The 22,193-nt window shown below is 41.1% G+C and overlaps 1 protein-coding gene across 6 annotated transcripts in view; it reads left to right on the top strand.

Moving 5' to 3' along the window:
- Positions 1-22,193, top strand: part of LOC122801016 (schwannomin-interacting protein 1) — a 1,488,345-nt gene that overhangs the window by 1,457,924 nt on the left and 8,228 nt on the right. For all 6 annotated transcript variants that reach the window (XM_044070470.1, XM_044070472.1, XM_044070469.1 and 3 more), the window contains one exon: positions 11,837-11,930. In XM_044070470.1, the coding sequence (XP_043926405.1) occupies positions 11,837-11,930 (94 nt within the window). The remainder of the gene's footprint in view (positions 1-11,836; positions 11,931-22,193) is intronic.

Raw genomic sequence — 22,193 nt, 5'->3', positions numbered from 1 at the left:
AAACAAGGAAAATGGAGAAAACAGGAACCAAGACAAAGCCCAGGGATCAGCAAAATCTGATCACTGGAACAAACTATTAGAAAAGTATGGAAAACAAGAGTATTTTTTTTGTTTTTTTTCAAGTTTTTTTTCAGATAGGCAGAAAATACAATAAATGCTCTGTTTTTCGACTAAATGCTATCAATTGTTGTTAATTTGGTAGTGTGAAGGAAAGTTGTACCAAAGAGAATAATGATGCATTTCTTTGCATTCAGTTTGAGACCGTGGCTAATACACCAGTCATTGGTCTGCGTGAGATCCTCCTGGAGTATACTGACATCGTTCAGGGATTCAATGACTGCACCTAGTTTGCAGTCATCTGCAAACTTGGTCAGCCACAACCTCTTAGTTTTAACCTGAACTTCTTAGAAGTATGTACCAAACAGTGGCACAGCACTGACCCCTGTGGCACCCCACTGGTAACAGTGGTTGATGTGGAGTCACCCACTTAGATTGTGTGTCCGGTTTCTGAGCCAGTTTGCAACCCATCTTACAATGAAGGTGTTTATATTCAGTTTTCTAGTTTATCTGCAATGCCTGAATGTGCCAGGTGGAGGTATGCTGTGTGCACAGATTTGCCCTCATCAATGGCCTTGGTTACATTTTCAAAGAAATTCACCAGATTTAACAGGCAGGATCTGCCCTTCACAAGGCCAAATTCGGTAGGATTCAGGGTTTGGAGGTCACCTATGTTTTTATTTATGAGGTCCATAATGATACATTCCATGGCCTTACACATGAGGCTGGTCAGGCTTATGGGTCTGCAATTCCCCGGGTCTGTCTCTAGGCCACCTTTATGGAGTGGAATAACTGTTGCTGTTCTCCATTCTGCAGGAGCAAAGCCTGTGGTTATACTTTGATTGAAAAGGGTACTTAGTGGTGATGCTAGTTCGTGTTTTAGTCTGTTTAGAAGACAGCCTGGGATGTTGTCTGCTCCCACAGAGGCTGTGTTTTTTGCCTTGGACAGGGCTTTGAGGACCTGCTCTTTGGATATGCAGGGTGAGGGGGAAGTTTGAGGGAAGGCTTGTTATAAGTTAGGAGGGGATAAGGGAGTGAAATGTTCACCAAACGTAACCACTAGCAGGTTTGCTATCTCTGTGGGGTCAGTGTGTGTGATACCATTTGGCACCACCTTTAGGTTACGTACATAGCTGTAAAAGGCCTTATGGTTATCCTTGGCTGTACTTGCTAAGTTTCTCTCAAAGGACCCCTTTGAGGATTTGACACATTGTCTTATTTGCCTGTTGAGGCTGAGGAGGGTGCGCTTCCATTGTTGGGTCCTTGCCTTTGTTTTCTTAGACAGCAACTTTTTGCATTTATTGTAGTTTGTTGATGCTGGATGTCCACCATGGCAGCTTGTTTTTACTTGGGGCTCTGGCTTTGATTCTTTCTGGTACAGCTGAGTTTATACACTTATGCAAGTGATTGTACAGGCTTTAGTTTAAGCTTCGGTGTAGTTACCACTTCCAGCTTGGGGTGGGGCTTGGAACGCATTTATACCTTCACCTAGGAGGGTGGAGTTTGCCTTGCTTCTTGAATTAAAAAGAGAGATTCCTATTAGGTTGCTGTTTTGCTACACTGGGGCAAAATTATGTGCAGCTAGGATGTCTTCGCCTGATTCTAGGGAGCTTTCTGAACATCTCAGGCCCATAGTCCATTGACTGATAGTGCCTTAATTTAATGCCAACTTTGCCCTGCTGCCCTACAGACTTCTATTCAGAGCCCCAAAATATCTGGCTCCTTTACTACCACAATTTTCTCTAAAGATTATTTACTTAAAGTGCGAACCAAAACCAAAAATACTTTCTCCATGGGAACTGACAAAATGCCTGGCTGATTAATTAATGATGATAAATATTCCCTTGCAGACAGATTCCTCAAACTGTTAAAATTTAACTAAAGGTTTTGTCCCTGTTGAGTGGTGCACTACAGTGGTGATGCATTTCCAAAAAAAGGCGGGCTTTCAACTGACCTGGCTAATTATTGTCCTTTCACCTTTATAAGACTTATTTATAAAGGTGTGGAATGCATTATAACTGATCTCATAAACTGTGATATCAAACACCTTGTTAGACTTGTCCTGTAACTTTCTGGTTTTGTGAAGATTAAGATCCTGTCTTTTTAATGTGGTAAACTTAAGGTTATGGAGGCTGTAGATGGTGGCCAATCAGTGCACATGGTATATTTTGACCTGGTCAATGTCTTTGACATTGTTCTCCATGCTGGCATCATAAAACAGCTAAATTATTTTTTTAATCAACCCATACATGTTAAGATTAATAGCAAACTGGCTGAAAAAAGAAGCCAAATAGTGTGAGTTTCAATGTCTCATCAGAAAGCATGGACGTGATCATTAGTGTCCCTCAGGGTTTTGTGCTAGGTCCTCTCCTTTTTTGAATTTTCTTTTCAGATCCCCAATTAGTGAGTCAAGACCTCTGGCTAACAAAATGTTATTGTCTGTGCTCACTGTGGCGTAATGCACCTAGCATTAACAGTGACTCTTTGGTAGGTGTCATTCGTGTTTTTCTCATCTAGTTTTGTTATCAGGGGATGCCGAAGATATCTTTTCTTATTCCAGTAGAGAGATATTACCATCCAGTTAGCAGAAGATATATTACAATATATATATACAATAATGATAGTTTTCACACCAAGACAAAAGGGAGCACATCACATGACCTTCTCAATCTCAGAGCAGAAAGGATGCATTTGACACTAATGCTGCTGCCTTGTCAAAGCAGAAGCATAGTTAGGTTGGGGCAAAATTGGCATCCACTCCAAGCACAAGGTGTTAGGGATACAACTGATACACACACACACACACACACACACATATATATATATATATATATATATATATATATATATATATATATGGTTTTTTTTTTTTTTGCTCCTCAGTTCAGTGTTGAGGGCTGTCAGATCAGGGAGTGGCACCAGACACCCAGATGATCCAGCTACAGCTCTGTGTTAAAGAACTGCTCTGACCATTAACGTTATTACTGATGTTCTTCGTGTTTCACTGTTGCAGTCATTACATTTGGGTAATCTGCTGGCAGGTTGCCCTCAGTCGGCCTGAATTCCAAAGTCTTGGGTCCTGCGTCAGTTGCTGTCTTCTCTTCCATGACGTCAGGTTGTCAGGGGTATAAAACATGCAGCCGACGCCATTTTCTTTAGTCTTTCTTGCCGTGCGGTGCCCGAAGCAGAAGCATTTCGCAAGTGCTGGTCGGCCAACTACTAAAAGATTCGCGTTTGAGTTTCAGAACCGAAGTCTTCACTAAAGCTAAGTACCCCGTTGGGGAAACTTTTTTCTTGCTTTTTACCAATGTCAGAAAAAGTTAATAATTGTATTACTTGTGGGAAGCAAATACCTCATAAGGATTGCCATTTATACTGTATTCCTTGCCTAGGCCCTGATCACAATGTGCCTGGCTATTGGTTTTGTGCTAGATTTAACCAACGCACTATTAAGCGCCGGTATATTTTTGCATCTAAGTATTTTGGAAACAGATTTAACTACCTAGAAATGTCGTCAGATAGCAATCCGACTACCGAAGTACATAAAAAATGCAAAGAAAAGGACAGAGAAAGGCAGTCGAGATCCAAAACCGATGACGAAGCTTCTCCTAAGTCAGTCGCCGGTTCGCCGGTACTCAGTGAGGCGCTTTCGCAGCCCATGATACCTGCTACCTTCGAGTCGAAAGGCCTCTACCAACACCCATATGGAGTCCGGCATGCCGCAAGATACTCAAGGTATTGGACTGACGGATGTATCTCCCTCGGATGGGTCCAGAGCCGCTGAGCAGGCACCGGCTTCTGAGGGTGTATTCAGACCTTAACATTTTTATATCAAACTGACGAAAGCTGCAAAACCAAAGGCAAAGACACCTTCTAAAACTAAAAAACCTAAAAGCTGACGCCTGAGCCACGTACACAGGCCTCTATGCCTAAAACACAGATGATCAAAATGGCTGAAGACCTTATTACCTTGATCAGGGGTACCCATCCCCCTCCAGATAAGAGTCCTAGGCAAGACACTGACTATGTATCTTCAGATCAGGTTTCTATTTCTTCTGATTCCTCTTCTGATCAGGAATTATCTTTACCTCCCTATGAGGATTCTGATTCTGAGGAGTCTATTCCATCTGCATCTCCTCCTGAGGATTATTCATTTGGAGAAACCTTGCATACTTTGAGGGAGCATTTTCACTGGGAGAGTCAAGATTTCTCAGAATCAAAAAAGAGGCTCAGTGATTTCCTTCTCCCTCAGCACAAGCCTTTAGCCATTCCCCCTGTTTTAGACATTGTGGATGATGTGTTTTTGGAGTCAAGTCTGACCCCTGACTCCTTACCTCCGGCTCCCAGTAAGCCTGACAGGTATTACAGGGTCCTTGACTCTCATAAATTTTTATTTAGAAACCCTGCTGTTGATCTGAAACTGTTTCACAGGGTCCAAAGGGAGTTAAGGCCTCAACAGCAAAAAACCCTACCCCCTCCGACAGTGATTCAAGGGCACTGGACAGATGGGGAAAAAAGGTTTATACATCTGCAACCTTGGCAATCAGGGCCTTAAACTGTCAATTTCATATGATTAAGTACCGACAACATGTTATGGGATTGTTGAAACAGAAAATGATGTTGATTTTAGAATGTGCAGAAAATAAGGAATTGCAGGAATTATTGCATGCAGCTGAACAAGTTGGAAAGCATACTTTGCAATGTGGTTTTGATTCTTTAGAGGCTTCCTGCAGGGCTGCAGTTACTGGATCTGTGATTAGGAAGCATGCCTGGTTAAAGGAACAAAATTTGCCTGATCATGTTAAAGCTAAATTGCTAGATGCACCTTTACAGCATGACTCTCTGTTTGGTATTAAGGCAGAAGAGGTTTTAAAGAAAATGGAAGACAAAGCTAAGTCTATGCAAACTGTTAAAGATTTCTTACAAGTGCAGCCACCTAGATTCAGTAGACACTGGCCTACAAAAAAATGTTCCTTTCCTGTGTCAGACAGAGCTCAAAGGGGCAAATCCAGATGTCCTAAGGGTTCCAGGTACCCGGCTCAAGACTCATACAGGTCAAAGCAATGTGGCTCATCCACCTCCAGATCTGGAGGAGATAAAGCGCAAACCTACAGAAAGCAATCCCAATGACTTCCCTCTGCCTACACCAAGCAATTATCTTTTGGCAGCACCCATAGGGGGAAAATTAGCACTTTTGCTCAAAATTGGCAGTTAATAACCCAGGACAAGTGGGTACTAAACATTGTATCACAGGGATACAGATTCCATTTTCACACTCTGCCAATGACAAATGGTTGGCCAGATCTGCCAAAAAACAATGGGCAGAGGCACAGAAACAAGTTATGTCCCTCATGGATATGGGGGCCATTCAGATAGTACCAGAACAGGAAAAAGGACAAGGTTTTTACTCAAGACTGTTCTTGGTACCCAGAAAGGACAAGGCCTGGTGGCCAATACTGGATTTGTTGATTTTGAACACATACCTGGGCATTCCAAAATTCAAAATGCTCACTTTCCAACAGCTTCTGCCCATGCTGGGCAAGAATGCTTGGCTGGTGACTTTAGACCTAAAAGAGGCATACCTGCATGTCCCAATATGACAGTCGTGCAGAAGATACCTCAGATTCAAGGCTGACTTAATGCATTACCAATTCTCTGCACTGTCCTTTGGCTTATCTACTGCACCCAGGGTCTTTACAAAGTGCTTGGCACCAGTAATTGCATTTTGCAGACAAAGAAGTATTCAAATACATCCTTACTTGGACGACTGTCTCATTCAAGCAGAGAACAAGGACACTCTTCTACGACACCTGGCATTTGTGAAAAGGCTTCTAACATGACTAGGGTACACAATAAATGAAAAGAAATCACAACTGGTACCCTTTCAAAAGATAACATTCCTGGGTGCAAGCTTCAATACAACTGCCCAGATGGCTTACCTCATGCCAGACAAACAAAGGCAACTTACTACTTACTTCAAACTGATGGCAACAAAAACCCAGTCTTCTGCAAGACAAATTCTGCAGGCTCTGGGCTTCATGGCATCCTGCATCCTACTAATTCCGTATGCAAGACTGCGTATGAGGAAACTTCAATGGTACCTAAAAAGTTTATGGAATCAACATTCACACAGTCTGGAAACAATGATTCCTCTCATCCCCTGCCTGCAACAGGAGTTTCTATGGTGGGCAAAGGCCTGTCACCAAAACATGGGATGGCCCTTCACTCTACCCCCTGCCAGCCAAACCTTAACAACAGACGCATCAGATTATGCCTGGGGGGCCCACATGGCAGGAAGATGCATTCAGGGCATATGGGCACCAAATCAAATGCATCTACATATCAACCAGAAAGAGATGCTAGCTGTTCAAAATGCCCTAACAGCCTTCAACCACTTACTTCATCCAGGACAACTACTGATAAAGACGGACAACACCACAGTCATGTGGTATATAAACAAGCAAGGGGGCACACACTCATACCCCCTTTGCAGATTAGCCATGACACTGTGGGACACAGCCTTGACCTGCCAAACAAATCTTCAAGCTCAATTCCTGCCAGGAAAACAAAACACTCTGGCAGACGATTTAAGCAGAAACCTTATGGATCCTCACGAGTGGAAACTAAATCCACAAATCTTCAGCATGATAGCAGAGAAATGGGGGAGCCCAGACATAGACCTATTTGCCTCTCCTCAAAATTATCAACTGAAAAGATTCTGCACAAGGACTTATCACAGACAAGCATGGAAAGTGGACGCCCTATCCTTCAGTTTACACCTTTCCTCCTCTGCCTCTTCTACCCAAGGTCCTCCTAAAAGTCGGACAAGAGAAGCCAAAGATGATATTAATTGCCCCGGACTGGCCCCACCAATACTGGTACCCAGTCCTAAGGAACTTGTCTCAATACCCAGCTTGGACCTTGCCTCAAAAACCACAACTACTATCCCAGCAAAACAATCAGATCCTGCACAATCAACTACAGACTCTGAACCTGGCAGCATGGCTAATCCTGTAATCATACAGACGACACCTCTCAGTAAAGCTGTGATGGATGTCATTTTGGAAGCCAGAAGGCCTAGTACTATAAAATCTTATGCTGAGAAATGGAAGAGATTCTGTGCTTGGAATCAAGCACAAGGAACTGATACAGCAGAACCAAATATTCCTCGGATATTACAGTACTTAACTGAGATGCTTGACAAAGGCCTATCTTTTTCATCAATCAAAATCCATGCGTCTGCCGTTTTGGCTCATTACAATACAGAGCCACCCATCTTTTCTCATCCTTTACTAAAGCAGTATCTTAGAGGAGCCAAAAATTTAAGGCCTCCTACAAGATCACCATTACCTGCATGGGACCTCAATTATGTGTTGGAAAAGCTCACCCTGCCTCCATTTGAACCAGCTGCTACCGCTGATATAAAGTTCTTATCATGGAAGACAGCTGTGCTACTAGCAATTACTTCAGCAAGGAGAGTTTCAGAGCTACAGGCCCTCATGGCTGTCAAGCCTTTTATCATATTTTACCCAGACAAGGTGTCTCTGAGGACAAGTCCTACTTTTATGCCTAAGGTCATTTCCAGTGTGCCTCTTAACCAAACAATTCATCTGCCAACTTTTTATCCAAATCTGCAGAACAAAGGGGAGACAATTCTGCATTCCTTGGACGTACACAGACAGCTAAGATTCTACTTGAGCAGGACTAAAGCTCTAAGAAAAACTGAGCAATTGCTAGTGTCATATGCTGCAGGATCAGAAGGAAAGGCTATTTCAAAGCAGACAGTTTCAAAGTGGATAAGCCATTGCATCCTTTTCTGCTACTTACACCATGGCAAACCTGTGCCCAAGGGCATTAGGTCTCACTCCACCAGGGCTGCAGCTACTTCAGCAGCCTTTCTCAGAGGAGTAACAACCAAAGTTATTCTAGAGGCTGCTACATGGAGTTCTGTTCACACCTTTACAAAGCATTACCATTTGCCTCTCTACTCTAAGTCCAGGGCAGGCTTTGCCACTGCAGTGCTGCAGGGCCTTATAGCCTCACCTAATGCTGTTTAGCTCCAGCCTCCCAACCATAGCTTTGGGATTCTACCCAAATGTAATGACTGCAACAGTGAAACACGAAGAACATAGTACAGTTGTGTACACTTACCATAAATGTAGATGTTCGAGTGTATTCACGGTTGCAGTCCAGGTTACCCTCCTGCCATCCCCCTGTCATTCTACAGTTTATCTTTCCTTCTCTATCTTCTACAACCTATGTGGTGTATTTGCTTGCAGATGAGGGCAATATATATATATATATATATATATATATATATATTTAGAATATTGCTACATTTTGGGGGGGGCACCTGAAATCAGGGGCAAGAAAAACTAAAGAAAATGGCGTCGGCTGCATGTTTTATACCCCTGACGACCTGACGTCATGGAAGAGAAGACAGCAACCGACGCAGGACCCAAAACTTTGGAATTCAGGCCGACTAAGGGCAACCTGCCAGCAGATTACCCAAATGTAATGACTGCAACAGTGAATACACTTGAACAGCTACATTTATGGTAAGTGTTCACAACTGTACTTTTTCTTGACCGTTGGGCTGCCCACCTAAATTGAAATGAAGACTATCACAGAAGTCACTAAGAGTTTATTAAAAGGTCAGGTCTCATTTCACCATTACATATGGTCCTGCAGCCATACTGGCCAGTGAGTCTGAAAACATGACTCCTGTATGTACACTGGAGTTGATGCTGTGAGTTTCTGATTACCAGCCCAAACCATCTCTGTGTTCTTCATTAATTTCGTCATCACTTGGCCTGATAATTCAGTGACTAGATATCCATCAGCAGCGCTTGTTGCAAACATTTAGAAATGGATCTGACTCTGTTCAAGAGATGAGAAGGGTGTAAGCAAGAATTAATGCACGGGGGAATCCTTACACAGAGGTGTGGGTAGAGGCACAATTCATGCACTAACATTAAATTTGTGAACAGCTGAGGAAATAAATCTAGCTCAGCCTCTTATTATGGCGGTATCGATACCCAAGGTACATTCACTTGCTGCTGTCTTCATTTTTATTGACCAGCTGTAAAGGACACTGGTGAAGAGCTGTGGGCTGTTTGAGCAAGTGAGTGGTAAATGATGTGGTGTTAAGCAAAAGGACATGGTGCTGAGGCAAAAAGATGTGGTGTTGAAAAAGATGAGAAGGGCCCTGTTCTTTGAGCACAGATAAAATGAGCAATCATTCTATTGAAACAAAAGCACTTTGTTGACTATAGTCATAGAATCCCATAAAAAGTAAATTGTACCATAACTGTAGTTCCTGTAAAATGGACTGACACAGATTTTATTCACATTTTTTGTTGCTTAGAAAAAAGAGGTGATTGTATCCAGTCTGCAGTCTTGGCAGCTTTAGAGGACCTTTGGAATATGTCACTTCAACAGCTGTTTGACTACTTCTTGCCAAAAGCATGGCACTTCAGTTAACAGAGAGAAACTCACTTATTGAAGCTACAAGTGGAAAAGCTTTGTAAATCTGATGTAAAAGTATAATCAGTGATAGCCCTCTATGGACAATACAGTATCAAAACTGGTTTAATAGTATAGTCAATGATATCTACTTAAAACTCATTCTGAGAGTTCAGAAAGGGTTGCTGCCAGCAGTAAGCCTTATTGCAGTCATTTTTTCCATTGGTGGTAGGCCTTTCCAATACATAAACAGCCCTACCTCAATGACAACACCATTTGTAGAATTGTCATGGTAGATTAGCCCCCTTAGCTTACCACAGTGTTAATGAGGCATTTAGGGGGAGTTGCATTTGATTATGAGTCATGTACTTACTTTCCCCAGAAATATCTGCAGTAAGTGATTTACAAGACCAAGGCATTCCTAGAACTCCTCAGCTGGATAAATCAACCCTGCCAATCAGCCATATTAAATAAAGAGCCAAAAGAGGGTGTTCACCCGTTACTTTCAGTGGGAGACTCTGCATTAAGGTTAAGTGTCAGGACGTTTTGCATCGGGATAGTGGTGGTGGGGTGTACATATGTGCATGTGTGTTTCAGCCCATGTGCATGTATGCAGAGGTATGCATGGTCTCAGGTAAGTATGTGTCTGCCTGGGAGGTTGCAGTGGGGGGGGGGGGGATTTTTGTTGGGATAGAAAGAGTAGGCGTGTGTGTTTACGGATGAATGGGTAAGTGTGCCTGTGAGTGTGATTTGGTGGGTGCGGTGTCTGCTTTGTGGTGTGTGTGTGTGTGTGTGTGTGTGTGTGTGTGTGTGTGTGTGTGTGTGTGTGTGTGTGTGTGTATGTGTATGTGTGTGTATGTGTGTGTATGTGTGTGTGTGTGTGTGTGTGTGTGTGTGTGTGTGTGTGTGTGTGTGTGTGTGTGTGTGTGTATGTGTGTGTGTGTGTGTGTGTGTGTGTGTGTGTGTGTGTGTGTGTGTGTGTTTGTATGTTTGAGTGTAGATGCCATATCTTTAAACTCCCCTGCTAACGAGCAAAGCCTGTAACAGAGGAGGGCAGTACACATCAGGAACTGGTAGCTATTACTTGTAGGTCATGTCAAAGGTTAATTGAGCAGTAGTTTTTCAGCACAAATAAGCAGTATGAAACATCAATGTCTAGCATGATTACCTGACTGTAGTAGTCATGACACAGGGAAAGGGCAGCTATAAAGGGCAAAGTCATGGGCATTCTGTAACATCAGGGCAGTTGAGAGGTAAGGGATGTGTTCTTGTGTGTGCATGTGTGTGTTTGAATGAGTGTGTATGTGTGGGGGCATGAATGCCTGTCCCAATGCGAACCATAGGCTACCAGAAGTGATTACCACAGCAAAGTGCTTATTAGTCTATGTGTTAAACACACAGAGATTCAAAGATGTGCAGATTAGCCAAAAGTGAGGTCTATCCAAATTGCATCTACTGTGTCTCTGAAACACTGATTTTCATGATCATATCGAAAGGCACTTTATACTGCAACAGTTAGCATTAGCATCTGGATTCTTTCTGAATCCTGCCCATCATACAGTAATCTCTTATCACTATTGCCTGTCGGCAGATTTTTTTGAAACTTTGAGAGCTGGAAGCAGTGTTCCCCAACTGGTCAGCTTGCACCTTTTGTCCATTGTATCCCATTTTGGGTATATGGCTGCAGATGGGGGGGGGGTCAATGGGTATACAAGACATCCAGACCTGTATTCTATCTGACAGACAAACCTGTATGATGTCCTTTTGCCAACTACACATGGTCATTTCTTCACTGCATGCACACTAAGCTATTTTTGTTCACAGCTTTTAAAAATGCCATTACTAGTAGACAATGTACGTATGCTAATCAAAAATTTGTATTATAAATTTACCCAGAAATCATTTTTTTTAGTTGGCTGTAATCTCCTGCTTCATAATGCCAAGGCCAGCAGCTAAGATGATTAGTGACTTGTAACTTTAATGTAGTATTCTTCTTCCTGTGATATATTGAAATTACAGTGAACAAGGCGTTAATGGAACTGTCACTCAAGTCACTTGTAGATCTGTCGACTTTATTCCATAGAGTAGGCAGTCTGTCAGAATCATCTTGATGGAATATCATCATTGTAGAGGCATAAACCGTAAGGTTTTTTTTTTTTTAAGGAAATAATTTTATTTAGTTGTCTTCTTAAGTTCAGATAAGAACAAGTGACATTTATATAAACTATCTCATTTTACAGTGTTAATGCATTTTTGTGACCCTGTCCGTTTATGATTCAGTTGTCGGTAATCATGCATTTGTGTTTCTCGGCAGGTTTAAATGAAGAGTTGGTACAGCTGCTGCTTATTCGTGACGAGTTGCACATGGAGCAGGATGCCATGTTGGTAGATATAGAAGACTTAACCAGGTCAGGACATAACAATAGAAGTAAATTGTAATTTATTTATAAGCTGAATTGTGTGATGAAACATCACTCTAAAACCGTCTTTTACAGCACCAGTTTAATGGAACTTTATTACCATGTCAAGAAAAAATTAAGTTGCAAATTTTTCCTGGGCTAAATCATTCAAGAATTTGTTGCATGCCTTTCTGGTGTTGTCATGTGCTAATTGATTTTTTAAGCATGTAATGGATGTTGTTAACCTTACTGCACCCAAGAGAACTTCTGACATGCAGGGAAATAAAAAATAAGCTTCCATACTCAACTCCGCATCCATTAGCCCCTTGTAGTGCAAAACACAGGAGGCTCTTTTTATTATCAGTGTGACAGAAATGAGAGGAAAGCTGTCTGATCACTACTATTTCACTTTTAGTAATACATTATGGAATAATGCTCTGAAATTGTCGGTAGTGTAAGACATATGAGGCATTATATAAGAGATAGAACAAGAGGATATTCATGAAAACAGAATATTTTCAGGAACAACGTGGCATGAACCACAGAATGTTTTATGTCAGAACATGTAGCAAGGCTATTTAAAATATGAATAAGTAATATGTTCGACTATAAAGTAATCTCAAATCAACAATGTGTATTTATGAAATACACTATAGTAGCCGCGGGCTTAACTTTTTATACATCTGCTAGGAAAAGTATAAGAAGAATCAAGCAAAACTGAAAATGAACATGCAGTAAAAGCATCTGTTCAGGAAAAGGATCCATACGTGTGGGAAGTTGGAAGGGAGGTGTGCACTGCTTGGGGGTGTATTGATAGCTGTATGCAAAGAAATTTGGGTTCTCAAATTTTTTTAATCTAGTTAAGCACACTGGGTACAAGTGTCTTTTCTCAGGGGTAACCCAGAAGCAATGTGTGGTTATCTGACTAACTCAGAATCACACAGCAGGCCAGTTGAGGCTGAGGGGCTCAAAGCCTGGTGGACAGTAAGCAGCTCGTTAACACATTGTTAAATGATATGATATATATCCATGTAAGTGCCATTGAGTGCAAAGCCTGTAAATAGATTAATTCAGAATGGGAGTAGAACCTCATGCTTGGCTGGCTGCTATGGCCATTGGATGTAGGAGGGAACTAGGAATGGACTGTGAAGACTGAAACATTTTATTAACTCTAAGGGATACACAGAAGACTCCAAGGTTTCTGGATGATCCTTGGCTTTGAATGCTCTGTTGCTGTTATTTATTCATGTAGAAATCATTGCTTTCCATAACTGATAATCTAAATCCAAAAGTTGTTTCTGGAAGTGTACAATATAACCCAGTTGAAATGAAAGAGTTTAGTTTAGGAATTTCTGCAATGAAGAACTATTGGGATTTTCTGATATCCCCAGCTTGTCACCATTCTGAATGTTCTGTTATCCTCCAGTAAGGGGTATGTGCTGTCCTAGTTGACTTGTTATACCATACAGTAAGTCAGGATGGCTAGCTTTGTTCCTACATTTTCCATTTATTTCTTGCTGGTCATACAATTTGTATTTTTGATCCTAATAGTTATATAGGAAAGCACCCATGATTAATGTCTAAAATGCAAACACTTTCTAAAAAGTTGCTTTGATCAAAGGTTCATTAGCCAGGAACTGCAATGGCATTGTTTCATTGCCTAGAAAGTTAGATCTGTGAAAGGCATTAACACAAGTACCACCTGTAGAAGGTGAAAAAGAAAGTTTGAGGCCCTTAAATATTCCATCTGTTGAAGGGACCAGCTTCATAGTTCTCCTGCCAGGCCCAAATGATGAGAGAAAGTAAGGCGAACTAGAGACCATGCATTAGTCAAAACCTCTTGCAACTAATTCCAACAATGAGGCTTCTTTGAAGTTTTAGAAATTATTTCTCATTTGACTACCAAGGGAATAAGCTCATATTATCATCATGTGGTAGCCAGAGGGGTGTAAGCAGTGCACCAATGGTAGCCATCTTGGTGAGGATATGTACAGGGATACCCACCCTACCTCACCCACTTTAGAATACCTGGAGCATGACTGAGCTTGGCCTGCTTACTTAATTGATCCTTGGAGCCCACCAGTGGAAACTTGGTGTTAACACTCATGAGTCTTGTTTGCAAACCACCTTCCCTCCTGTAATCATGAAAGATTCACCAGCTAGGATTGAGGGGATTCCCGGGGATCTTACTGCAGTAGTTGCCCCTATGCTGTTGCCCCAACATTGGATTTGTGTACATGCTGTCTGAGATCTTTTGGGACTTGTCTTTAAGAATGTAGTACTGTATTCTTAGGGAACTTGGACTGTTGCAGTGCCAGGCCATGTACAAGTCTGTCATGATCCAACTCTTTTTTTGGCATGCTCTCCCTCAAGTCCCCCAGTGCCACTGCTCTTTCGCTTGATACATGACCCTTCTCTGTCACATGCTGTTTCTATCCATGCTTGGTGAGCCCAGTCCTCCAATTGCTGGAGCGACGGTAGCTAGATGGTTTCTTTCTCCCTCATGTTCCTGGGAAGGGAATCTGAGTATGCAGAGATCCTTGTCTCTGAGATAGATAAGGTTAATTAGTCCTCTCTTTTGCTTAGGTGTCCACTATATGACTCTTTCTTTGGGGAGATGATGAATATGGGAATCAGGTTTAGCTGTGAGTCAATTGTGATCAGAACTTTAATGCACATGAATATGCAGTTTGTTACTTTTTGTTTAAAAATCAAGGCTGTGGTATCTTGGATAATTCACTTTTCTCTGTGATACAACATGCTTGGAGTTAGTATATTTTATGGGGTTCAGGACACAGCCTCCCATGTTGAGGGTGTGGGGGTGTGAATTCCCCCATGACATGCTTTAACTCGGTAACACCTATGTGGTGTGGAATGTTGTACCTCAGCGTGCACACACCCTTGCATTCCAGAGAATTTTCCAAAAAATCAACTTAAAACAATATAATCAAGGCATTTCTACTGCAGGACATCCTAGATTAACAGTCTTCATGTCATTTTATTAATCAGTCCCTGCCATTTCTGTTTTTGCTTGTTATAACATGGTAAGTCATGTAGTTAAAAAGTCAGACCAAAGAACAGTCTGAGCATCATAAGGAGCTATGGGTGTTAACTGGAAGTATACAAAATAGCACTATAGGCTTCAATGAGTTAATAGTGAAACAGTGAGTTTTGCTTCATTAGTTGTGTTATACTCTCAGTTCAGTACTTACTGATCACACTTTTTTTTGATGAGTTGTGTTTTATGTATTGAATTTTTCAGAAAAGCTTTCTTGTCAACATACCTCTCAACTGTCCAGATTTTCGCTGACTGTCCATATATTTGAATCATATTTTAGTCTGTTCCTCTTAAAAGCTGTGGTTTTCTGAATTTATGTGGGAAATCGGTGAGGAGTGAATTCACTATATAATGACAGTCATTTGAGCTTTTGACTTTGTATCCGTCCGAAAATGCATGGTAACACAAGAACTTTTATTCTAGCAACTTTTTAAGTTTATAAGAGCAATATTTAAAATTTGTCCCTATTTTTGGAACTTTGTCCCTCCATTATGTTTGGCTTTATCCAAACATTTTGTGCTAAGAGATTGAGAGCTATGCATGTCAAACAAATTGTATTGTTTTTGTAACACATTTCCATCATTTTATCTGTTTCCACTGTGTGTCACATAATTCAATAAGTAAAAAACAAAACTCTACTCATTTCCCCATAGTGGCCCATGAGGTTGTGTTTTCATGCCCTCAGGTCCCTGGGTATATGAAGATATGCCAGTGCAAGTCAACAATGTCCCAGTCAGCTGGGGAGAAAGCCAATTCCCACTAGATTCCTTTCTTATGCCAGGCCTTCTAACAGGAGTCTTTGAAGTGACTGAAGCTGGCAGGGTGTCCTCCATATGGTAGAAGTATTCTCTAAACAGAGATAATAAATAGCACTTTGCCTAGCCTGAAGACAATTTTTTGGCAGCCATTTTTTTTCAATGAAGTGTAACAAGGAGTTATTACAGCTGCTTGCTTTAGTTTAGCAAAGGTGTACATAATAGAAGTTTGCATTGCCATTTCTTCGGTCCTCAGCTCTCAGAAGACTGTTTTCTTTTTGTATTCAACTTCTCAAAGTCAAACTGGGGGAGGGGCACCAAATAATGACATTGTATCAACCAAACCTTGCTACAGATCTGATGTAGAGATGAAGTCTTGACAGTAGTGGATAACGGAGTGAATTTCAGAATAAGCATTATAGTACCATGAAGTATGAAATGCATTTTGACTGGATGGACTGTATTGGTGCGTTGCTTAAGGGTAAAAAGAAAACAGGAAATTGTCAAAGTATTTCTTTAAGACATCTTTGAAATATATAGGTTGCAGCAGCTTTGCTGTGAATGTAGACCAGGCAAAAGGCCAAACTTGAACTTCTTGCATCCTTCATTTAAATGGGATGGTTCAGCAGCTCTAAACTTTGATGCGTTGAAGACACCCCGAAGGAGATTCACATCCATCTCCCATTTTGGTACGGTGTATTCTACGATGTAGGCACTGCCCAGCCCATTTTTAGTTGGACCCCCACTATCTGCCAGTCATCAGCCTTCTCCAACCAATCAAACCATTTGTTCTCTATTACTGAGGCAAGGGTTGATCGGAAGGGTGTATCATTAAAGCTACCATTGGGAGTGGTTTGTTTTTTTGTCCCATAAGCCCTGCCCCCCCCCCAACTCCTGTGGACATGGAATGGGTGTCAGTGGTCTACACAGCCTTTCATATCTCCATTGGCTTGACAGCAGCAGGGTGCCCTACCCACTCACCCAGTGGAGGCACTGCATGTGCACATGTAGCCCTGAGCATGTGCTCTCCCTTTCCACCAGTATGGCTATGCTCATCATCCCCTGCCTATACATTCAAGCACCCAAATCACAAATAAAACATGGACCACCTGCAAAGTAGTTGGCAACCGTATCAGTTTACATCACCAGTGCCGGATACCCATCTCATAAGTATTTGTTGGAACTTGGGGCAGATTAGTCTGATCCTAAAAAGAGACCTTTTGAGTTGCCTGCTTAGATATCAGTGGTACTCAGGGATGATGTTTCTCCTCAAGGTTTCCCTAGGTCTAGGGGGGTGTCTTTTGGCACTGATTGTGGGAAGATCATCAAGTTTTCCCATTCCAGGCCTCATAGTTAAATGACTGGTCATCAAGCAGTTTGATATTTAGTGGGAGCCAAATCATACAAAGAATCACAAACCACATCTGGCAACCAGAACTGCAAGCTGCTTGTAATATCAGCGTAAACACCAGTAGTAAAGAAACAAACAAATGTCTAGAACTTAGGAAAGAAAACAACAAAAATCAAACAACCGTTTAATGAAAAACAGTACTACAACTAAAATCAAACAACCGTTTAATGAAAAACAGTACTACAACTAAAATCAAACAACTGTTTAATGAAAAATTCCTACAATTGTTTGGGACAAAAGCGCTTAGAATTTTTCATTAAAAGGTTGATTGATTTTAGTTATTGTACTGTTTTTCATTACATGGTTGTTTGATTTTAGTTATTGTACTGTTTTTCATTAAATGGTTGTTTGATTTTAGTTATTGTACTGTTTTTCATTACATGGTTGTTTGATTTTAGTTATAGTACCATTTTTCTTTCCTTAGTTCAAGAAGTTTGTTTTTTTGTTTTTTTTCCACTGGTGTTTAATCAGCAAGAGGCTTGAAGTCCTGGTTGCGAGACACTTTTCTGGAGTTGATCTTTAGTGGGGGTTTAAGTCACAGGTGTGGGATTTCATATGTAGGTAATGTGCCAGCACTGAGTCTTGCACAGGTCTTTCTACCACATATGCCACATTCTGTATGTGCACTGTCATTCATTGTTTCAGGTTTCCTCACACCCAGCGTTAGACAGTCAAACGCTTTTCTCTGCACAAGACTGTGTATGAGTTCATGTCTGGAAGTGACAGTGGGATTGAAATTTCCATCTTGTGTAGGTCCTATGAAGATTTAGAAGAGATAGATGCCATAGTCTGTGAAATGGACAAGGACATAGAAATCCACCTCCCACCATGAAGGCCTCTGTTTTGGAAAGGCCTAGAAGTTCATTAAGTACATTGTGAACTGGATATACACTCCTATCCCTTACCCCAGAAACCTGTAGGAGTATATCTGGAGAATGAAGCTAAGAAATAACTCTGCATCATCTGCTGTGGAGATGGCTGCCAGAGGTGTTGTTTTGGAGGTTTGGAGGTGCCTCCCTACCACTGTAGCATCCCTCAAGAAGGAATATGGCATTGCAAACCCCAGTTGAATAAAAGAAGTCCTTGACCAGCTTAGATGCCATTATCCAGGTCATCCACAGTAGTACCACAGTCAAGTATAATATCTCATTTCAGATACTCATATTGTATTACCTCTGCTCTTGTGTGAATGACATGCTAATACTGATATGTGTCATGTCTCTGATGGTCAGTTTCACAGCATTTGGATGAAAGACTGAGACAGGCTTTACACTGCCTGTCAATGATTACTCCTTCTCTGAGATGCAGAAACCTTGGGGTGAGAATAATAAAGGGGAAACTGCAGGAGGGCTTTCTCCATGCAGAATATCTCATTTGTGCCTGTGGTAGTTAGCTCAAGTTCATGTGATGCTCATCCTGTTCTCCACTGTTGTAGTAGCAATAACTTCTTTGGTCTTTTGCCACAGAAGGTCTGATGTTTGGTGTGACTTCTTGAGATTTACACCATTCTCCCTCCTGGTCTGTCTGACTCAGTGATGGCCCCCTGATGTGGGCCTTGCCCTACCATCTTGTGTTCTTTTTTGCTGCTGTATGAGTGCAGATCAGTATGCATTGTCCTAGTGCTCCTCATTGCTACCTACTTCAGAAGTTTTTTGGTAACAGCCCCTTTGGGGAACCATTCTTATCTCTTTGATTATACTATGTATGTTTATACCATTTATAGCTATTTTTGTGCCAGGTATAAATACCAGAAGTTAAAGTTTTTAAATGCAGTTCATGTATAAAGCAGATCCCACATAAAGACCATCACATGCCTTGTTTGTTCCATTTGAGGCCTGAGTATTACATCCCTAATTATTATCACTGTTTATGTTCCAACCAGAAGACTAATAACAATAGAGCAAAGATTCTGTGTCTCTGAACCAGACAAGGCTGCGTGACTTGACCAAGGCTGCAATGGCATCTGACAATTCTGCTGTAGACACCTCCCTAAAAATTAAAAAATGAAGTACCACATGAAAAGTATGTAAGTGAGGGGGATGATATTCAACAGGAAACTACAGACCTCCTTAGACTTGAAGATATCAGGTATGATGAGGCACTTTTTGCAGCCCCTGAGTCAGCTGTCTAAATATTGGGCTAAGGCCTCTGATGTAAGCACTCATGAAGCTGCCACACACTGGCATTAGTATGTCCACAAAGTTGAAATACTGCAGGTGTTAATTGGTTTGGATGCCTTCCATTGGGTAGCCAGTTCCAACACCTGTATTTTGATCTCCAAGGGTGAGGTCAGTGTCCTGTTGCTGCTGTTGTGTGAGGGCACTCCCAATTCAAAGACTGAGGTAATGACATCCAACCCTGTACAGGAACTTCAAAGTCAGTCTCTCCCGGATCTTGGTTCAAGGCATTCAGGCAGCAGGCATCCATCATCTTGACTTCAACATATGCTGAGTGAGGCTTTATACCTTTCATCTTTCCAACTCACTCTCAGGACTGTATATGTATTTGGCTCAAGATTTTGTACACTTAAGAGCCTGCAGCCATCTTCAGAGCAGGAGTCAGTATTTGCGGGGGACTAACCTTAAAAAAAGAAGGTAGACATCCCGCCTCACTTGAGTTAGATTTCTCTCATTCAAAAGTGGTTGAACTAGCCAGTGTTGATCATATGTCTTCCACTTGTTGAGGGTCAGACATTGAGGGCACCTTATTGTCTGCCACCCCACCTGAGGATTTATCATTTGGTGATGCACTCAGTAGAAAGAAGCAGTGTTTCAAAAGGGAGTCTGTGGAATTATTGTTTACCCAGAAGAGCTGCAGAGACCCCCTGAGCCAGTTTTCAAAAGGGAGTCTGTGGAATTTCTGTATACCCAGAGGAGATACAGAAACCTCCTGAGCCAAAACCCTTAGCTTTACCTCCAGTGATACAAGCCATGGGGGTTATATTTCACAGTGCAACTTTGGATCCAGACTCCCTACCACTTGGTTCCAGGAAACCAGACCATTTCTGCAGGGCTGTTTCTTGAAATTATCTTTATAAAAATCCTCTTGTTGATCCAGCAATGGTGTCAGTGGATTCCTGCACATTGACTGCTGGGTTTCCAACAAAAAAAAAAACAACCCAGTGATATGGAGAGTAAAATAGTAGTCTGTTTTTTTTTAACTGCATTTCATTGACATTTATGACTGTAAATGAACCTTACAAACTAGACAACAGTAGAGAGTACATCTAAACAATTGATGAACATCCAAACAAAATGACTGTTATTATATCTAAACAAGAATATAACTATGTATACTATTTACAAATTCAGCTAATACATTTCTTGTCAAAAAATTTGTACAAATCATATTAGTCACTAGTAGAGGTATTTAAATATTCTCGTATGCAGCAAAGAAAAAGTCCCAAGAAGATGGTAATTTAAAAATGACTGGACTGTTTTAGAAGAAGGTCTACAATTCTGCCACCCTGGCCATCAGAACTCAGTTGCCAAATGGAGATGCCAGGCAAACTCCTAAGAGATATAGTGATAGATTATTGAAGCATATTTTCCAGAGTAGGAAAGCACTTCTTCAACACAGCTATGATGCTGTTGATGCATCTTGTAGGATAGCAGCTTCAGGATCAATGATAAGGAGACATGCCTGGATGAGGATTATCTCCCCTGCAAGACCATGTTGAAGCTCACCTCCTTAATGTCACACTTGAGAAAAAGTTGCTTTATAGACCCTCAACAGAACAGCTGTTTAAAAAGCTGGCCTAGAAGCAGAACAAAGGAGATTATTAGAAGGGAAGAAAACCCAAGACAAGAAATAAAATGGCAATATTAAAAAATGGAGCCTGAACTACCCCAGGAATGAGACCCTAAGAGTGAACAGCTGTGACCCTACAGACCTGATCAGCTCCCTCACCCTAAAATATCACACTGTTCTAAGTCTACCACCCCTTCCAAACCTCACCAGTCAGAAAGTTAGAAGCCACTAATGTCTTTTTGTGAAAGAGTTGGAAAAAATTACAAAAGATACCTGGGTACTGAAAATCTGAGGCCAAGGGTACAGACTACATTTCATTAAAATTATTATACTTCCTCCTGCAAGCCTTCTGAAAACAAAACTTTATCAGTCTCAGCTTATACATATACTGTCCTTTTCACTCAAACTGCAAGTGCCCAGATTGCATCATTTATCTAAAGCCTTAATATCTTTACCTATCGTCCTTTATCCTTTCTTAGATCACACTTAAAGTATCAATCTGTTGTGATATGCATTTTAGCTACTGCAGACTTCTTCAGATCTTCAAATAATTGCTCTTAGTAATATTTGTATATGAATAAACTACACCTACCCTTCATACCTTAATATCACATATCATGCATCTTTCTTGTCTAAATATAATTATACATAATAAACATAAAGTTTTATTTTTAAACAAAGCTGCCATTCCCTAGCACATACCATATCCAAAACTCAAAATTTTCTTCTTCCATATAACTCCCTTTTGCTTCTTCTCTTCCTTATGTAAACATCAAATATCTTATAAACGTGTTATATGTAGCTTTTGTCCTTCACACCATTTTATAAGAGGAAACCTCCTGTCATTGCTGAGGAGACTGTTGACATTCAGAGAAATCATATTTAAAATTGACTTTTCCTTTTTGTTAATTTTTTTCTGAGCAGATTTTACTTTTCTCTTTCTTGGCCTGTTCCCAGTAGATTCACAGAAAAGTGAAGATACTGGGTCACCTTATTTGTCTCCTGAGAAGTCGGTATGGTGAACAAGAAGCAACAGTTAAAACTGAATATGGTTCAAAATCGTTAAAAGGGTAATCATGGCTGTATAGTGTCACCCTACTTATTTAATTTATATGCTGACTATATCATGTGAAGTGCTGGACTAGATGAATCAGTTGCTGCAGTCAAAATGGCTGGAGAAATATTTCTTTGGATATGCAGATGGTCCCACTCTAATCCCTGGAAGTGAGGAAGAGTTGAAGGGCTTGTTGATGAAGGTGAAATTAGAGGAAAAGCTGTCTTGCTATTCAGAATAAAAA

The sequence above is a fragment of the Protopterus annectens genome, chromosome 4.part1 (genome assembly GCF_019279795.1).
Source record: "Protopterus annectens isolate FY-2018-M chromosome 4.part1, PAN1.0, whole genome shotgun sequence".
Taxonomy (NCBI): domain Eukaryota; kingdom Metazoa; phylum Chordata; order Ceratodontiformes; family Protopteridae; genus Protopterus; species Protopterus annectens.
This window is presented reverse-complemented; position numbering and strand designations above follow the sequence as displayed.